The 17,956-nt window shown below is 44.0% G+C and overlaps 1 protein-coding gene across 2 annotated transcripts in view; it reads left to right on the top strand.

Moving 5' to 3' along the window:
* Positions 1–17,956, top strand: part of CLIC5 (chloride intracellular channel 5) — a 204,587-nt gene that overhangs the window by 45,112 nt on the left and 141,519 nt on the right. Inside the window, exon 1 of one of the 2 annotated variants that reach the window (XM_073625244.1) lies at positions 6,580–6,939. The exons of the other annotated variant lie outside the window; for it this stretch is intronic. Within the exon in view, the coding sequence (XP_073481345.1) occupies positions 6,877–6,939 (63 nt within the window). The 5' untranslated portion in view covers positions 6,580–6,876. Of the gene's footprint in view, positions 1–6,579; positions 6,940–17,956 lie in introns of those variants that run through there. 2 annotated transcript variants of the gene reach the window in all.

Raw genomic sequence — 17,956 nt, 5'->3', positions numbered from 1 at the left:
CGGAAAGTATTCAGACCCCCTTAAATTTTTCACGCTTTGTTATATTGCAGCCATTTGCTAAAATCATTTAAGTTCATTTTTTTCCCTCAATGTACACACAGCACCCCATATTGACAGAAAAACACAGAATTGTTGACATTTTTGCAGATTTATTAAAAAAGAAAAACTGAAATATCACATGGTCCTAAGTATTCAGACCCTTTGCTGTGACACTCATATATTTAACTCAGGTGCTGTCCATTTCTTCTGATCATCCTTGAGATGGTTCTACACCTTCATTTGAGTCCAGCTGTGTTTGATTATACTGATTGGACTTGATTAGGAAAGCCACACACCTGTCTATATAAGACCTTACAGCTTACAGTGCATGTCAGAGCAAATGAGAATCGTGAGGTCAAAGGAACTGCCTGAAGAGCTCCGAGACAGAACTGTGGCAAGGCACAGATCTGGCCAAGGTTACAAAAAAATGTCTGCTGCACTTAAGGTTTTTAAGAGCACAGTGGCCTCCATAATCCTTAAATGGAAGACGTTTGGGACGACCAGAACCTTTCCTAGAGCTGGCCGTCTGGCCAAACTGAGCTATTGGGGGAGAAGAGCCTTGGTGAGAGAGGTAAAGAAGAACCCAAAGATCACTGTGGCTGAGCTCCAGTCGGGAGATGGGAGAAAGTTGTAGAAAGTCAACCATCACTACAGCCCTCCACCAGTCGGGGCTTTATGGCAGAGTGGCCCCATGGAAGCCTCTCCTCAGTGCAAGACACATGAAAGCCCACATGGAGTTTGCTAAAAATACACCCGAAGGACTCCAAGATAGTGAGAAATAAGATTCTTTGGTCTGATGAGACCAAGATAGAACTTTTTGGCCTAATTCTAAGCTGTATGCGTGAAGAAAACCAGGCACTGCTAATCACCTGTCCAATACAGTCCCAACAGTAAAGCATGTTGGTGGCAGCATCATGCCGTGGGGGTGTTTTTCAGCTGCAGGGACAGGACGACTGGTTGCAATCGAGGGAAAGATGAATGCAGCCAATTACAGGGATATCCTGGACAAAAACCTTCTCCAGAGTGCTCAGGACCTCAGACTGGGCCGAAGGTTTACCTTCCAACAAGACAATGACCCTAAGCACACAACTAAAATAACGAAGGAGTGGCTTCACAACAACTCCGTGACTGTTCTTGAATGGCCCAGCCAGAGCCCTGACTTAAACCCAATTGAGCATCTCTGGAAAGACCTAAAAATGGCTGTCCACCAACGTGTACCATCCAACCTGACAGAACTGGAGAGGATCTGCAAGGAGGAATGGCAGAGGATCCCCAAATCCAGGTGTGAAAAACTTGTTGCATCTTTCCCAAAAAGACTCATGGCTGTATTAGATCAAAAGGGTGCTTCTACTAAATACTGAGCAAAGAGTCTGAATACTTAGAACCATGTGATATTTTAGTTTTTTTTCTTTTTTAATAAATCTGCAAAAATATCAACAATTCTGTGTTTTTCTGTCAATATGGGGTGCTGTGTGTACATTAATGAGGAAAAAAAATGAGCTTAAATGATTTTTGCAAATGGCTGCAATATAACAAAGAGTGAAAAATTTAATTGGGTCTGAATACTTTCCGTCCCCACTGTATGCCTAGAGTTCGGCCTTAAATACCTCCTCGAGCCTCCATTAGCTGGGCCCTTTCTGTTATGAAAGCTGAAAGATGAACTTTTCTCTCTAAATAAACCACAGACTAGTTTTCCTCCATTGTTTGTTTTGTGGTCAGTTACACATACAAGCATACTTCTCCTCCTTTCCTAATATAGCTGTGAACTCCATGACCACTCCATCACCACCATCGCTATTTACACTTTCATGACTGGAGAAAAGTTCCCATTTTGGAGTGTGTAGCTTCATCTGCTGATGACGTTTTATCTGTTTTGTATAAATAAACTAACGGGTATCCTTTGGCAGCATACTTTACAGCATAACGTTATTTTATGTTTTTTTATTCCCGAAAAAAATAAAACCCTGAGAAAATGTGAAATAAAGAGGGCTTTTCTATTCTACTGTAGTTGTGATGATATGTACAGTACCATGTTTTCCCAAACCGAAAATAAGCCCTGCCCTGAAAATAAGACCTTGCCTGATTTTCGGGTAGGGCTGCAATATAAGCCCTACCCCGAAAATAAGCCCTAGTAAAGCCTATGTAAAAATATATAATCTAATCTTTTGTAACTTCATTGTCGAAAATCCCTTATTTACATCGCTGCTGGGTGCTTACGTGACCCGCTGGAGATCTTCTCCTCTCCTCCTGGCTGACGTCAGTGGCCCCTCCCTCTGCAATGCTCGGAGCGGGGATGACTTCAGCAGGCATTTTGGCCATTCCCTCAGCAGTGCTCGGAGCGAGGCTGACGTCAGCAGGCATCTCGACCCTTTCCTCAGCAGTGCTCGGAGCGAGGCTGACGTCAGCAGGCATCTCGACCCTTTCCTCAGCAGTGCTCGGAGCGGGGCTGAAATCAGAAGGCATCTCGGCCCTTCCCTTGGCAGTGCTCTGAGTGTGACTGACATCAGCAGGCAGTGGCAGCTGGTGGTGTTTTTTTTTTTGCGGCAAACAACTACCCCCCCACTTACCCCATCTAGGTCATGGGCGGGCAGCGCTCCTACAGGCGACAGCCAATCGGGTGATGGGTCTTAGGACCCGCTTCCTAATTGGCCGGGAGGAGGATTAGTGTGACAATAGCGAGTATTAATTCGCTATTGTCACAGAACTGGGTGGGCTCAGGGCACAGTGCTCTGCGCCCCGTGCCTACCCTTTTTTGAAGCCTATTAGAGCCTCTGGCTCTAATCACGTGCTTAAAAAAAAACACCCCCCATTGGAAGCCATGCGTCCGGTGCCCTGCAGGTAGATTAGGGCCGGATGCATGGATAGGGGGGGGCGGTGCATGTGCACCCCTAATGGATGGGCCGCCACTGCATCTCGACCCTTCCCTCTGCAGTGCTCGGAGCGGGGCTGACGTCAGCAGGCATCTCGACCCTTCCCTCTGCAGTGCTCGGAGCGGGGCTGACGTCAGCAGGCATCTCGACCCTTCCCTCTGCAGTGCTTGGAGTGGAGCTGATGTCAACAGGCATCTCGGCCCTTCCCTCGGCAGTGCTCGGAGCGGGGCTGACGTCAGCAGGCATCTCGACCCTCCCCTCTGCAGTGCTCGGAGCTGATGTCAACAGGCATCTCGGCCCTTCCCTCTGCAGTGCTGAGAGTGGTGAACAAGAGCTCCGGCGGATCACTTGAGCGCCCAGCTGTGCTGTAAATAAGGTATTTTCGACAATAAAGTTACAAAAGGAGGCTTCACTGGACATTATATAATATTTTTACAAAACAGATTACATATTTTTGTTTATTTTTGGGATAAAAGATGTCATAATGATGACTCCTGAGCTGACAGGGGGAGAGGGGGAGACATAGATAAGCTCAGTGTGTTTTTTTGAGGCAGAAATTAATATAAGACCCGTTCTTAATTACGGGGAAACACGTTTTGTAGGCAGGTGCAAGTTTCTCCTCCGTCCTGTAGGTGGCATTGTGCTACTATTACAGACAGAATGGAGTCTGTTAGGAGAATTGTCCCCTTATGGACTCCATTAGTCTCACAGGTGGCCATCTTGGTGTGGGACACTATCAAATAGGGTGAACCATGTCATTTGCCAGTGGTAGGGCAGGTACAGAGACCCCACAAGTTAGGGCAATGCATAGAACAGGGAGAGGTTCCTGGGGGGGTAGGGTCAGCTCAGGGACTATGTCTACCTAAAAGAAACATCCCGGTTTCCAGTCTGGTAGCATGGGCTTCTCCACAGCAGCATTATAGCCCCATTCCAATTTACTGCAAACCACCACCCCTCCAGCAAAAGCCGCCCCCTGGTAATACAGGCCCAAGCCTGGTAACACTATGTGGGTTGCTTATATCAGTGCCTACAAAACTGCCATTATTCGTTACCATTAACCTATATACAATATACTGTGGGTCTCTCCCTGATTGGATGCTCCAGGCCGTGGCCACACCTACATGTAAAGTTTTACTAACACATGCCTAAGGTGCAAAATTGGGTTCAGGAGTCAGGTTTGTTTTACCTTAAGGCATTAGGGGGTTAACAGTTGCATCTCATTTATTTCATCCTTAAAGTATAACTAAAGGCAAAACTTTTATTTTAGTTTTAGGGATTAGAACCCTTGTCAGGTTTATATTGCTGTCTGTGCCCCCTGTTAGGGGGTTCTGATTACCATTATCATCTAATTGGAAAGTAAATCCCAAATTTTGGGTTGTCACCAGAACAGAAATAGAGAGGAAATCTTTCAATGGGAACACTAGTTCTAGTGACAACTTCCTGTCTTGGCTATGGGACAGGCAGTAAAGGGAAATCTCCCTTATGGGAAACAGATGGGAAAAAAAATTGACAGAGGTTATAACCCTCTCTTACTCTAGTCTAAATGAAAAAAGGGTTGCACTTGAATACACAAGGACACACTGCATATGCATGCAAATGCAACTCTGTAAAACAAAACAAAAAATCGTAAATAATGCCTAAAAAATTTGATGCATGTAAATGCACATAGAGGAACCATACATTGAGCGCAGGAATTGTGGTGTAAACAACCCCTAGGAGACACCATTTATATTTTATTGATTGGTTTATTTCATCGTTACGGGTTAACAGTTGTATTTTATATATTTCATCAGAAAGGGGGAACATCTAAATTTTATTGATTGATTTATTTTATCATTAGGGATTTACAGTTGCATTCTATGCATTGATTTATTCCATTATAAGGGGTTAACAGCTGCATTTTATTGACATCATCAAAAAGGAGTTAACATCTACATTTTATTTTTTTACTTTGTGTCACCATTAAGGTGTTACCAGCTACATTTTATTGATTTACTTGTTTGATCATTAAGGGGTTAACATCTATATATTATTAATGACCTTATTTCATCATTAGGGGTTAACAGCTACATTTTATTGATTTATTTGATCATTAAGGCATTAACAGCTGCATTTTATTTGATTCATTAAAAAGGGGTTACCATCTGCACTTTATGTATTAGTTTATTTCATCATAAAGGTGGTAACAGCTACATTTTATTGATTTTTTCTGTTTGATCGTTAAGGGGTTAACATGTACATTTTATGTATTACTTGATTTTATCATTAAGGGTTAACAGCTACAATTTATTGATGTATTTGATCATTAAGTGGTTAACATCTACATTTTATTAATTTATTATATCATTAAGGGGTTAACAGCTACACTTTATGTATTACTTTATTTCATCATTGTGGGTTAGCATCTACATTTTTTAAATGTATTTGATCATTAAGGGATTAACATCTGCATTTTATTGATTTATGTGATCACTAAGGGGTTAACGTCTACATTTTATTTATTTGATCATTAAGGGGTTAACATCTGCATTTTATTGATTTATGTTATTTACTAAGGGGTTAACGTCTACATTTTATTTATTTGATCATTAAGGGGTTAACATCTACTTTTTATAGATTTGTTTGATCATTAAGGGGTTAACATCTACTTTTTATAGATTTGTTTGATCATTAAGGGGTTAACAGCTGCATTTTATTTATTTCATTGAAAAGGGGTTAACATCTACATTTTATTTATTACTTTATATCATCATTAATGGGTTAATAGCTACATTTTATTGATTTATTTATTTGATCATTAAGGGGTTAACATTTAGGTTTTATATCTTACTGTATTTCATCATTCGGGGTTAACAGCTAAATTGTATTGATTTATTTGATCATTAAAGGGTTAGCCTCTGCATTTTTTTTGATTTATGTCATTATTACGGGGTTAACATTTTTGGATTTTATTTATTGATCTATTTTATTATTCAGGGCTCGTTTTCGCCAGAGGCAGTCGAACGTGTTGTAAAACGCAGTAGGAACGCATATGTTCACACGCTTGTGGTGCTTTCATGTGTATTTAAATAATGCATGTAAATGTACCGTAATGCATGTGAACACAGTGTATATGCAACTCATTAAAAAAAAAGAAAATAATGCAAAAAAAAAAAAGTGATGCAAATAAATTCTATTCACCAAACTCTTTGCACTCACCTATTTGTTTGTGAACCAAATGTATAAAGAAGCTGCAGCAGACAAAGTTACCCACTATTCATAAGAATATACTACTAAGAATCATACAAAGTGAAATCCCATACTGGACTACAAAAACAATTGCATGGCAAATGCATGTAAACGCACATGCAGGGACTGCACACTGAACGCCGGAACTGTGGTGTAAATGAGCCCTAGGGGGTGATCATTTGTATTTAATTAATTGATTTCATCATGAAGGGGGTAACAGTTGCATCATATTGATGTATTTATTAGTGATCTGTTGCTGTGGCTTAGTGATGGTGCAGGGTATGAAGGTGTCAGTGGTGAGTACAGCCAGGACTGCAGCACTTCCTATGTACACAGCACCGAGCTGTCACTTCTGTCATCCACACTGGGTGGAGGGTGTGCCCTGCTGTCACCCAGACATGCCATAGGTGCAGCCTGACCATCCCCTTCCACTAAGCCCCTCCCCTCTTCTTTAGCTCTGGGCTATTTTGGTGTGTCACTGAGAGCAGATCACTGACACATGAGGATACAGTCACCAGCCCAGCGTGAGACATGTAGCTCTTCTATACAGGAATACGCTGCGTTTCTGCAACCTACACTACAGGACAGCTCATCTGTGGGATGCTGCACTGACTTCAAGGAACTTCCCCTAACTCATCTACTTAAAGGATTAGTCCACCTAGAGCCAGCACTGTTGTTCTTTTAAAACTACAAAAAAGAAAGAAAGAAAAAAAAAAAAAAGTTGTTTACTCAAACAAAAATGACAGACTCTGTTCCCTGTAATGGAGATGAGAAGGACCCCGAAATCGAACTTTTCGTTAAGGTAAGTTGCGGGTTGGCTAGCGGTGAATAGAGGCACCCTGGGGACCAGGGACAAGAATTTCTGTCAATTCATATTTGACGACTAAGCACTTTGCTGTGTTTTAGAACAGTCTCCTTTGTTGCTGCGAGTACTTGTTTTGTGAGTGCTGTCTCTGTCCAGACTAATTAGCATTTAATTACAAGGTAAACAGAAGAGCTTCTCGCAATTTCTAAAGTGTCGTGAAAATGAGGTACGCCAGGTCGTTCGTCGCTCCGGGTTCCCTCTGGGCATGTCATTACAATATTATGCAGGATAAGTTTTTTATTATATTATTTATTACAGGTGCTTATATTGTGCTGACAATTTACGCAGCAAGTTGCAGCGATATAAGTGACACCTTCCTTTTCCAATCGCACTCCTGGGAGGTATTCCTGCCTTCACACCTATTCAGTGCCAGCACTCACCTGATGCATTGACTTCAACCACTAGACAGGGGTCTCCAAACTAACTTTTTTTTGTTTGTAAACTATTTTATTTGAAAGTCACAAGAGACCCAAAGGGTCATTATTATACCAGCAATTACAAAAGAAAATATGAAGACTGCATAGAAAAAAAAACAAAAAACAAACAAACATTAATTCAGAAATTCAATAAACAGCATCATTGCTAGTGCAGAACAGAAAGTGTGAGAGCAGAACCACATATGCAGAAAACATACTTTACATTTCAAAACACGAAGGCATGAGATCATTTCCAGATATAGTACAAATCTGCCAAACTGTCCTTTAGACTTTAGGGGGACCAGACTGTGGCCAGTGGGAGTAGAAAATGTACTGGTGTCAGTGGGAGTAAACAATGTCTCATCATTGGCGTCAGTGGGAGTAAACAATGTCTCATCATTGGCGTCAGTGGGAGTAAACAATGTCTCATCATTGGTGTCAGTGGGAAGAATAGTGCCCTAATGTTGGTGTCATTAGGAGGAATTGTGCCCCATTGTTGCTGTAATTGGGAAGAATTGTATCCCATCGTTGATGTCATTGGGAGAAATTGTGCCCCATGGTTGGGGTCATTGGGAAGAATAGTGCCCCATTCTTGGGATCAGAGGGAGGAATAGTGTCCCATCGTTGGCGTAATTGGGAAGAATTGTGCCCTATCATTGGTGTAATTAGAGGAATTGTGCCCCATTGTTGAAGTCATTGGGAGAAATTGTGCCCCATCGATGGTGTCATTGAGAGGAATAGTGCTCCATCCTTGGTGTCAGAGGGAGGGATAGTGTCCCATCGTTGGCGTAATTATGAAGGATTGTTCCATAATGTTGGTGTCATTGGGAGGAATTGGCGCCCATTGTTGGTGTAATTGGGAAGAATTGTACCCCAATGTTGATGTCATTGGGAGAAATTGTGCCCCATTGTTGGAGTCATTGGGAAGAATTGTGCCCCATCCTTGGTGTTAGAGGGAGGAATATTGTCCCATCGTTCGCATAAGTGGGAAGAATCGTTAGAGTCATTGGGAGGAATAGTGTCCCATCATTGGTGTCATTGGGAGAAATAGTGTCCCATTGTTGTTGTCAATGGAAGGAATTGTACCCCACCGTTGTTGTCATTGGAAGGAATAGTGTCTCATTATTGTTGTTAGTAGGAGAATTAATACCCCTTCTTTGGTTGTCAGCGGAAGGAATTATGACCCATCATTGGTGTCATTGGTGGGAATAGTGTCCCATCATTGTCAGTGGGAGGAATTATGCTCCATCCTTGGTGTCAGAAGGAGAAAGCGCGCACTATAGTTGGTGTCAGTGGATGTAATAGTGCCCCAGGGACCAGATAAAGGCAAGCAAACTGAGGCCACTTTGCCGCAGTTTGGAGACCATGGCTAGAAGAGGTCACAAAACCCAAGTGATGTATGCAATCCTGTTGTGCCTTCAATGTGCGGTCCAATTGTGATAAACCACCACCAGAATGTTCAAAATGCACACAGACCTCACCGCATTTATAGAGGTCACTATGCATTTTATGGTCCCGGCAAGCTGAGGAATAAGAATGAAGTAAAATGAAGTACTCCACTAGTGCAGTAATGCCAAAAATGGACAATGTATTTGATGAGTGTTGACACTAAATAGGTGTGAAGGCGGGAACACCTCCCAGGATTGGGATAGGGCGGCCTCACATCCAGTGCTGAAACTTTGGTTTACAGTCATAGTGGAACATTTTTATATCAGTCCTTGCACAATGAGCACAAACAGACTCCATGCAGATGGTGTCCTGGTTGGGATTTGGACCCCAGTGTTGCAAGGCTGGAGTGCCAACCACTAAGGCACGGTGCTGCCCAAGACAAGCTAGATCATGGAAAGGGCTTGCTTACACCACAGTGTATTGTGTCATAGCATGTACAATAGACTCGCGCATTGCAAGGCATTGTGGCTTTTTAGCGTGCGTTAAAGTGTGAATAGGCCTTTGTGGTTTTCTATACCTTGTAAGTGGAGTAGTTTGTAAAGGGAAATTCTATTTTCAGCGTGTACATTTATTTAGCTGGCTGAACACCTAATCTCTGCGTTATCCTTTTTTTTTTTGCATCGGGCAGGTGTGTGGATGTACGCTTTAATGAATGTTGACACATTAAAAACAGACTTGAACGTTTTTGGTCAATGCACAGATACAGTATAAGCTAGCACCACTAATAACAAAAGCAAACCTGTGCACATGCGTTTATGTATGCTACAAAAAATGCATAGGTGTGAATGGTCCTTTATGGCCTGTACCATTTAGCGCATGGCCAATTTTTTGACAGCGCACTGCAATGCACGTTAAGTAGTGTAATGCTCAGCAATGCATGTTCACTGCATGGTACATTAGGATGCTATTCAGAATAGATGGCATAGCATTGTACCAACACACTTAATGTGCATTGTCTCCTGTTGCCCTAAAGTAGAACTATAGGGAAAACATTTTTTTTTTTCATTTTGGATAGAGTAAGGGAGGGTTATAACCCCTGTCAGATTTGTTTTCGCCATCTGTGTCTCATTGTGGAGATTTTTCTTCACTTCCTATCCCATAGCCAAAGAGGAAATGAGAGGAAATCCCTGGAAATTAAGGAAATCCCTTTGGGGACCCCCAGGTCACCAGAATTAGTGTCCCCATTAGAAGATTTCCCCTCTATTACTTTTCTGGGGACAACCTTAAATTTGGGATTTTCTTTTACATACACTTTCAGTGATACAAGTAAACAGGATAAATAGAGAGGGAGAATCTCCCTAACGGGGAGACAACAATAAAAACCTGACAGGTGTTCTAATCCCTCTGCACTCTACCCAAAACTAAAAAAAGTTTTGCCTTTAGCTATACTTTATCCACTTGCCTACTGGACACTTTCACTCCCTTTTCTGCCCAGACCAATTTTCAGCTTTCGGCGCTGTCGCATTTTGAATGACAATTGCACAGTCATGCAACATTGTACCCAAACTAAATTTTAATCATTTTTTGAGAGCGATAGAGCTTTCTTTTGGTGGTATTCAATCACCACTGGGTTTTTTTCATTTGTTTAGCAAAAAATAAGACAGACAATTTGGAGGGGAAAAAAAAAGGTTTTCCTAGTTTCTGTTATAAAATTTTGTAAATAAGTAATTTTTCTCCTTCACATGTGTGCTGATGAGGCTGCACTGATATGCTGCACTGATAGGCTGCACTGATAGGCTGCACTGATGGGTACTGATGAGGCTGCACTGATATGCAGCACTGATGGGCACTGATAGGCTGCACTGATGGCCACTGATGAGACTGCACTGATTTGTGGCACTGATAGGTGGCACTGATATGCAGCACTGATAGGTGGCACTGATGAGGCTGCACTGATATACAGCACTGAGGGGCACTGATGAGGAGGCACTGGTGAGGCTGCACTGATAGGTGGCACTGCTGGGTGGCAGTGATGAGCACTGATGAGGAGGCACTGGTGAGGCTACACTGATAGGTGGCACTGATAGGTGGCACTGATGAGGCTGCACTGATCTACAGCACTGATGGGCACTGATGAGGAGGCACTGGTGAGGCTGCACTGATATGCGGCACTGATGGCGGCAGTGATGGGCACTGATAAGGAGGCACTTATATCTGGCAATGATAGGCGGCACTGATAGGTGGCTCTGATTGCCACTGACAGGCATCACTGATGGGCACAGATTGGCAGCACTAGTGGGCACTGTTGGGGCTGCACTGATCATCAGGACACTGATGATCAGTGTTCTGATTGTCAGTGCAGATGTCCCCTTGTGGATTTGCTGGTTTATGGTTCTTCTCTCCTCACATGCTGTCAGCGTGAGGGGAGGATTGCCGATAACCGGTAAATCCTGTTTACATCTGTGATCAGCTGTGATTGGACATGTGGTAAAGAGCTGTCGTGATTGGCTCTTTACCCCAAACTGTGCAGGCCAGTCAGGTTCCTCCACCCCAAACTTGCTCATCGATGTCTTTATGGACCTTGTTTTGTGCACTGGTCCAAATCATTTGGTGGAGGGGGGATTATGGTGTGGGGTTGTTTTTCAGGAGTTTTGCTTGGCCCCTTAGTTCCAGTGAAGAAATATTTTTTGGGAGATGAGTGCTTTCAAACTGCCAACATCTTAAATAGACATAAAGAGAACACGCATCAAGTGCAAATGGGGTAGCCCCCTTGGACTTTTAAGGCAGAGGCCAAATAGAAGTAATTGTATTGGTAAGAGGCAACACTGTGCCACTTTTATTAAATACAACACATGATAAAATTGTAAACATAGCCTTATAGGCAAAGTAGTAAAAAATACACAATGTATACATGAAACAAAATGTACATATTACATGTATGATCAAACCCAATGAGAGCAAGTCTGTCCAAGCACTGCCAGAGTCATACTGGGCTCAGTCCATAGGGATTTCTTGCATATATCCCAACATGTTTCGGAATTAATAATGTATATTCCTTCTTCAGGGGAGATTATGTTTTGTGTAACTTTGTTTCTCTTTCTGAAATATAAACATAGTCATGCTGCAATACAACATGTAAGCAGGACCAATAATTTCACAGAGTAAAGTATAATATGTTCACGGCTGTATAGATACTTACATAGAGAGGTTCACAATACAGAGACACAAAGGAAACAAAGGATAAAATCAATGGGGGATGTATGCAAGAAATCCCTATGGACTGAGCACAGTATGACTCTGGCAGTGCTTGGGCAGACTTGCTCTCATTGGGTTTGATCATACATGTAATATGTACATTTTTGTTTTATGTATACATTGTGTATTTTATACTACTTTGCCTATAAGAGCCGGTTCACACTAGAAGCGGCACGACTTGCAGGTCACCTCACCGAGGCGACCTGCACACGACTGCCATGGCGACTTGCAAGACGACTTTTGTATAGAAGTCTATGCAAGTTGCCCCCAAAGTAGTACAGGAACCTTTCTTCTAAGTCGGAGCGACTTGCGTCGCTCCAAATTAGAACGGTTCCATTGTACAGAATGGGAGGCGACTTGTCAGGCGGCTAGGTCGCCTGACAAGTCGCCCCCGTGTGAACCGGCTCTAAGGCTTTGTTTACAATTTTATCATGTGTTGTATTCAATAAAAGTGGCACAGTGTTGCCTCTTACCAATACAACTACTTCTATTTGACATATGCCTTAAAAGTCCAAGGGGGCTGCCCCATTTGCACTTGATGCATGTTCTCTTTATGTAGTTCCAGTGAAGGGAACTCTTAAAGCGTTAGTAAACCGCCGAAATCCCCCCCCCCCCAAAAAAAAAAACCTGCAAGGCAATAGCATAATGTGCTAGTATTGCTAGAACAGTGGTTCTCAAAGTGGGGGTCAGGACCCCCACGGGAGTCAAATGATGATTTGCCAGGAGTCACCAAATCCTGGGCTGTTCCTGAAGTCAAACTGCTCTCCCAGGCTTTTCACGGCCGCCCAGCAGGGCTGTCCCTGGAGCCTGCGGCCGCCCACTCAGCCTCTTCGCAGCTGCCCATTCAGTTCACAGCATGGCTGGGGGCAGAGACTAGAGGTCAGCTGACTGGTGAGGAATGAAGTGGGTAGGGCTGGAGGAGACCCTATCTCCTGATTTCGGCATAGGTGTCACTGCTACGTGACACCACAAAGTCGGAAACACAGTGAAGCCAGAGACACAGTGAATAACACTACCTGTGATTAGAGTTGCCATTAAAAGTCCCCACTACAGTTCTCAGATCAGAAGATGGCGTCGATCAAGAGCACCTAAGCTGACTGATCAGAACTCCCCCCAGCATTGCCACTCATCCCACCCCCCACCAGCACTGCCACTCATCCCACCCCCCACCAGCCCACCAGCACTGCCACTCATCCCACCCCCCACCAGCACTGCCACTCATCCCACCCCCCACCAGCCCACCAGCACTGCCACTCATCCCAACTCCCTGCCAGCACTGTCACTCATCCCACCAAGGAGTAAGAGAGGGAATAAAAATAGAGAATACATGGAAGGGAGAGGAAGAGGGGGGAAGGAACACAGAAAAAGGGAGAGAAAGAATAAGAGAAAGAACAAGAAAGATGGCTAGAGAGAGGGATGGGGGGGGGGGGGGGGGGCAAATTACTTGTATTGCTTTGAGTGCTGACAACCCACGCTACGAAAATAATTGTACTGTTAGAGGTCCCCACAACTTGGGAAATTTTATCACGGGGTCATGGCACTAGGAAAGTTGAGAACCCCTGCCTTAGAATAAAGCTCCCGCAGCTCACCTGGTCACTGCTGAGGGGGCTGATATGTTCCCTAGACGTTTCTTCCGGGTTCACAGGCTCCGGCGCTTTGAGTGGCCAGTTCCGGCAAGTTCCGACTGGAGCCGCCGGACTTTCAGTGCGCAGGTGCCACTTACGTTAGCGGCTGCTTGAAGGGTGAATATCTCCTAAACCGTGCAGGTTTGGGAGATATTCATTTTACCTACAGGTAAGCCTTATTATAGGCTTACCTGTAGGTAAAAATGACCAAGCGGGCAATACAACCGCTTTCAGGGATCAGCATACCAAGACATTTTGGACAATTTCATGTTCCCAACTTTGTGGGAACAGTTTTGGGATGGTCCCTTCCTGTTCCAACATGACTGGTCACCAGTGCACAAAGCAAGGGCCATAAAGACATGGATGAGCAAGTTTAGAGTGGCGGAGCCTGACTGACCTCAACCCAATAGAACACCTTTGGGATGAATTAGAGCAGAGACTGAGAGCCAGGCCTTCCGTCCAACATCAGTGCCTGACCTCACAAATGTTCCTCTGGAAGAATGGTCAAACATTCCCATAGACACACTCCTAAACCTTGTAGACAGCCTTCCCAGAAGAGTTGAAGCTGTTATAGCTGCAAAGGGTGGGCCAACTCAATATTGAACCCTACAGACTAAGACTGGGATGGAATTAAAGTTCATGTGCGTGTAAAGGCAGGTGTCACAATACTTTTGACAATGTAGTGTACAATGGAATATGAGAGAAGGCATGTTGAAGAAGTATGTCATAAATAGTAGATATTGCTCATGGACAGTTGTTTTTCTGGAGGCACAAAATCTCTATAGGAATTGAAGAACTTAGACCTTACTTAGTGAGCTGACCCCCAAAAAATTAGAGTTGGAAATAGCGCAGCCAATTGCCCGGGCTGCTGAGCTCCCCTGCTGTAAGCTCAGCTAATGGAAGATTTTAGTCAGCATTATATGCTTGTTGTATTGGTGAGGGCAACCCCATCCACCAGCGCAGAAAATTAGCTGGGAAGCCCAGATTGCCCAATGTCAGTGGGCCTGGCAATGAGGAGATTCCCCATCTCTGCACCACCATGTCCCAAACCTTCAACCCTCTGACATGTTTCACCCTGTCTATGGGGCTTAATCATAGAGAGGCGGGGCAAAACATGTCAGAGGAGCATAGCCAGGAGGAGTTCAGGCTGAAGCCGTATCTTCACCTCTCTATATAGTGGCTGGGTTCCAGTGTGTGGCATTTCCACCTTCTGTCTCCCCCTTCTTCAGGGCTAACAGGCAGAGAATCATAAAAATCAAATACATAGTGAACTGAGATGATGTGTGGCCCTTTATATAAAAATTATACAACGGTGTAAGAAGATGATCTCATGTCAGTGAGTGAGGAGAGTTCATGCCCATTGTTGGTGCCCAAGCAATGGGCATCTGATGGACTCCAGGTACATACATGGCAACATATTTGTACCAGTCCCAGAGACACCGTCACCCCTGACCATGGCCCACACTAAAAATGTCCACGTTCTGGATCATGTCTACTTTCCAGGTCATCTCACTTTTATTTATGTGGGAATGACTAACTTGCACCCCCATTCCCCACAGTTAATACCTATTTTGTGAATAACTGCACATGCTCAGTAACTCAAATAAGGGCGATGCTATGATCTTGGGACACAACCCAGGACTGCATCATCGGGACAGAGCACCTAGATGTGGGACTGTTCGGGTAAATCTAGGACAGCTGGCATCTATGTAGGCATTATTCCTGTGCTGATAGGAAACCTGTATTTTTTTCACTGATCAGAACTAGAAAGAGCAATTATGTTGAAAACACCTGGCCAGGGACGTGCAGGAAATCCTTGTAATCCATTGTTCACGGATGTCCTTAAACTGGCCTCACAGTACTTTATGTAATAAGATTCTCGACTGTGAACTACGACAGAGGACAGTTTCTGACTATATATGTATGTATTTTTAGTGCAGGTACAATAAAATATATTACTTCAACAGCTGCAGTGAATAGTAAATAATTTCCAGAATTAGTAATCCTTGAAGAGGAACTTCACTGTTTTTTTTAACCCCTTAGCACCGGTGCCCTTTTAGAGACCCCAGGAGATGGAGGTGGGCATTTCAGGCATGTGACCACCGTGTTTGGTTGTCACAGCTGTCCCATAATCTGAAAGCTTTCTGTTACCTACCGGTAATTGTGCCAGGAGAGCTTAGGGTGTGCGCTCTTGGCAGAGCATTGTTTACATTTTCGTATGCATATTTGCAGCCTCTCAGTTTTAAGGCCCACCCGTCGAGAGGCCGCATATATGTGCGTGGCTGGCGTGAAGAAGTTAAAAATTAAAAGCCACCAGCTACAAAAACTTACCATTCCCTGGATTCCAGTGCTGCCTTCACACAACTGATTCACCACTGAGGATCCTTGGTGCCACCATCTTGGATTTGGAAGCTTGCTATGACTTGTACGAGATCACGTGGCACAGAAAGACTGAAAAAACACATAGTAGTAGTACTCTGTTTAATCCTAATAGGTGCTGTCTAAGGCTAACTGTGAGGTCAAAAAAGACTCCTCTCCTCCCTTCCCTGGCTGTCCAACAACACAGCTAGCAAGGAGGTGCCTGCTTTGACAGGCAACACTTTTCTATGTCTCCAAGCACTGGAACATATTAGCTGACAAACCCCCCACCCCAAACCCATGTGAGACGCTTTTCTCAGGCAAGTGCTTGGACGTGGAGAAAAGTGCCTTCTGTCAAAGCAGCCGTCTCCTTGATAGAAGCATTAAAACATTACAAACGGCATGCAGGAGTATCTCCTCCCCTCTGTAGAACTGCTCCCAGCTACACTGCCTGCAGGTACTACCAGCCCTCCTGGCTGCTTGTCTACCAGCCCACCTGGCTGCTCTGAAGATCTCCCAGGACAAGATATAGGAAGGGTTAAGCACTGCGCTGTCCTTTTAAAAGCTTGCTACAAGTGGTGGACTCTCCCCTTGTGAATCCCTGGGTGTGCCGATGTACTCACTCTGTCCTCCTTGCTGCTCTTTAAGCAAGATTCCTTCTCAAACCATTCTGCTGAAGAGATATTCCCAAGCCAGCCTGAGCCCAGCCTGGAGACAGAGTCCCCCCCCCCCCCCATACCTAGGGGACCCCTCCTAAGCCCTCAACAGCCTTCTCAGCATTCCACCTTCCACCTGACTCCCCTGCTAGCATGGCTCCACCATATTTAAGGGCTGGCTTAGCCACCCTGCCAGGACATTCTGCTGTGGAATTGACCAGGTTCCCCCAAGTATGTATATAAGAACCTCCTGTCCTCCGCCCACTAACTTCCAGAAGCTTCTACAAGCTTCTAGATCCAGGCGGAAGTACCAGAGACCTGCATCTGTGACCTGCAGTAACCCAACCCAATTACTAAAGCCTTGTACACACGGTCAGATTATTGAACAAATTTTCGTCCGGTTTTTGTTTGATGCTAGTCTCAAATCAAAAGTGAAGAGGGTACTAACCATCAGAACGTTTTCGGACGACAGAATTCAACGTCAGAAGTGACGTAAGGTATTGAATTGTTTTGTATGTGTTCTTTCATTTCTGAGCATGCCTAGTCTTGCTCTTCAGATTTTTTTTGGCAGAAAACCGTACTGATGAAAAGAAAATCGGACGTTGTGGTCACATCAGACAAACATTTTGGAGCCTGCACATCCAGTTTTTGTCTTCTGAAAATTCGTAATCGGCTGTCAAAAGCAGCATACTAACGATCAGAAAATTGGCAGATCGTTCATCGGACGAAATTTAACTTGAGATTTTCTGACCGTGTGTACGGGCCTTAACTCACATAACTTACCATGAGTCAAAAAATCTGCCTACACTAAGGCTATGTTTCCACCACTGCATCCCCAAAGTCGTGCGATTTTGCTGCGATTTTTGACCGCGATTTTTGACCACGACTTAAAGAAATGCCTGTGTATTCTTGAGGTCTATAGACCTCAAGTCGCATCACAGTGGGACCAAAGTAGTGCAGGGACTACTTTGAAGTCGCAGCGACTTGAAGTCGCACAGATATGAACGGTACTCATTGGAAATCATGGGGTATGACTTGTCATGCAACTTTTCAGTCCCAAATCGCATGAAAAGTCGCACTAGTGGAAACATAGCCTTAAGCCCCATACACACTATTCGATTTTCTGCAGATTTTTGTCTTCAGATTTACCAAAACTATATAAAATGAGGTCAAACCTTAGGAGTTTCAATTTGTATGCAATCGGACAGGCCCTCGCACTACATGATTTTGGAAAATCTGAAGACAAAAATCTGCA

This window comes from Aquarana catesbeiana, linkage group LG04, assembly GCF_042186555.1.
Source record: "Aquarana catesbeiana isolate 2022-GZ linkage group LG04, ASM4218655v1, whole genome shotgun sequence".
NCBI classification, from domain to species: domain Eukaryota; kingdom Metazoa; phylum Chordata; class Amphibia; order Anura; family Ranidae; genus Aquarana; species Aquarana catesbeiana.
This window is presented reverse-complemented; position numbering and strand designations above follow the sequence as displayed.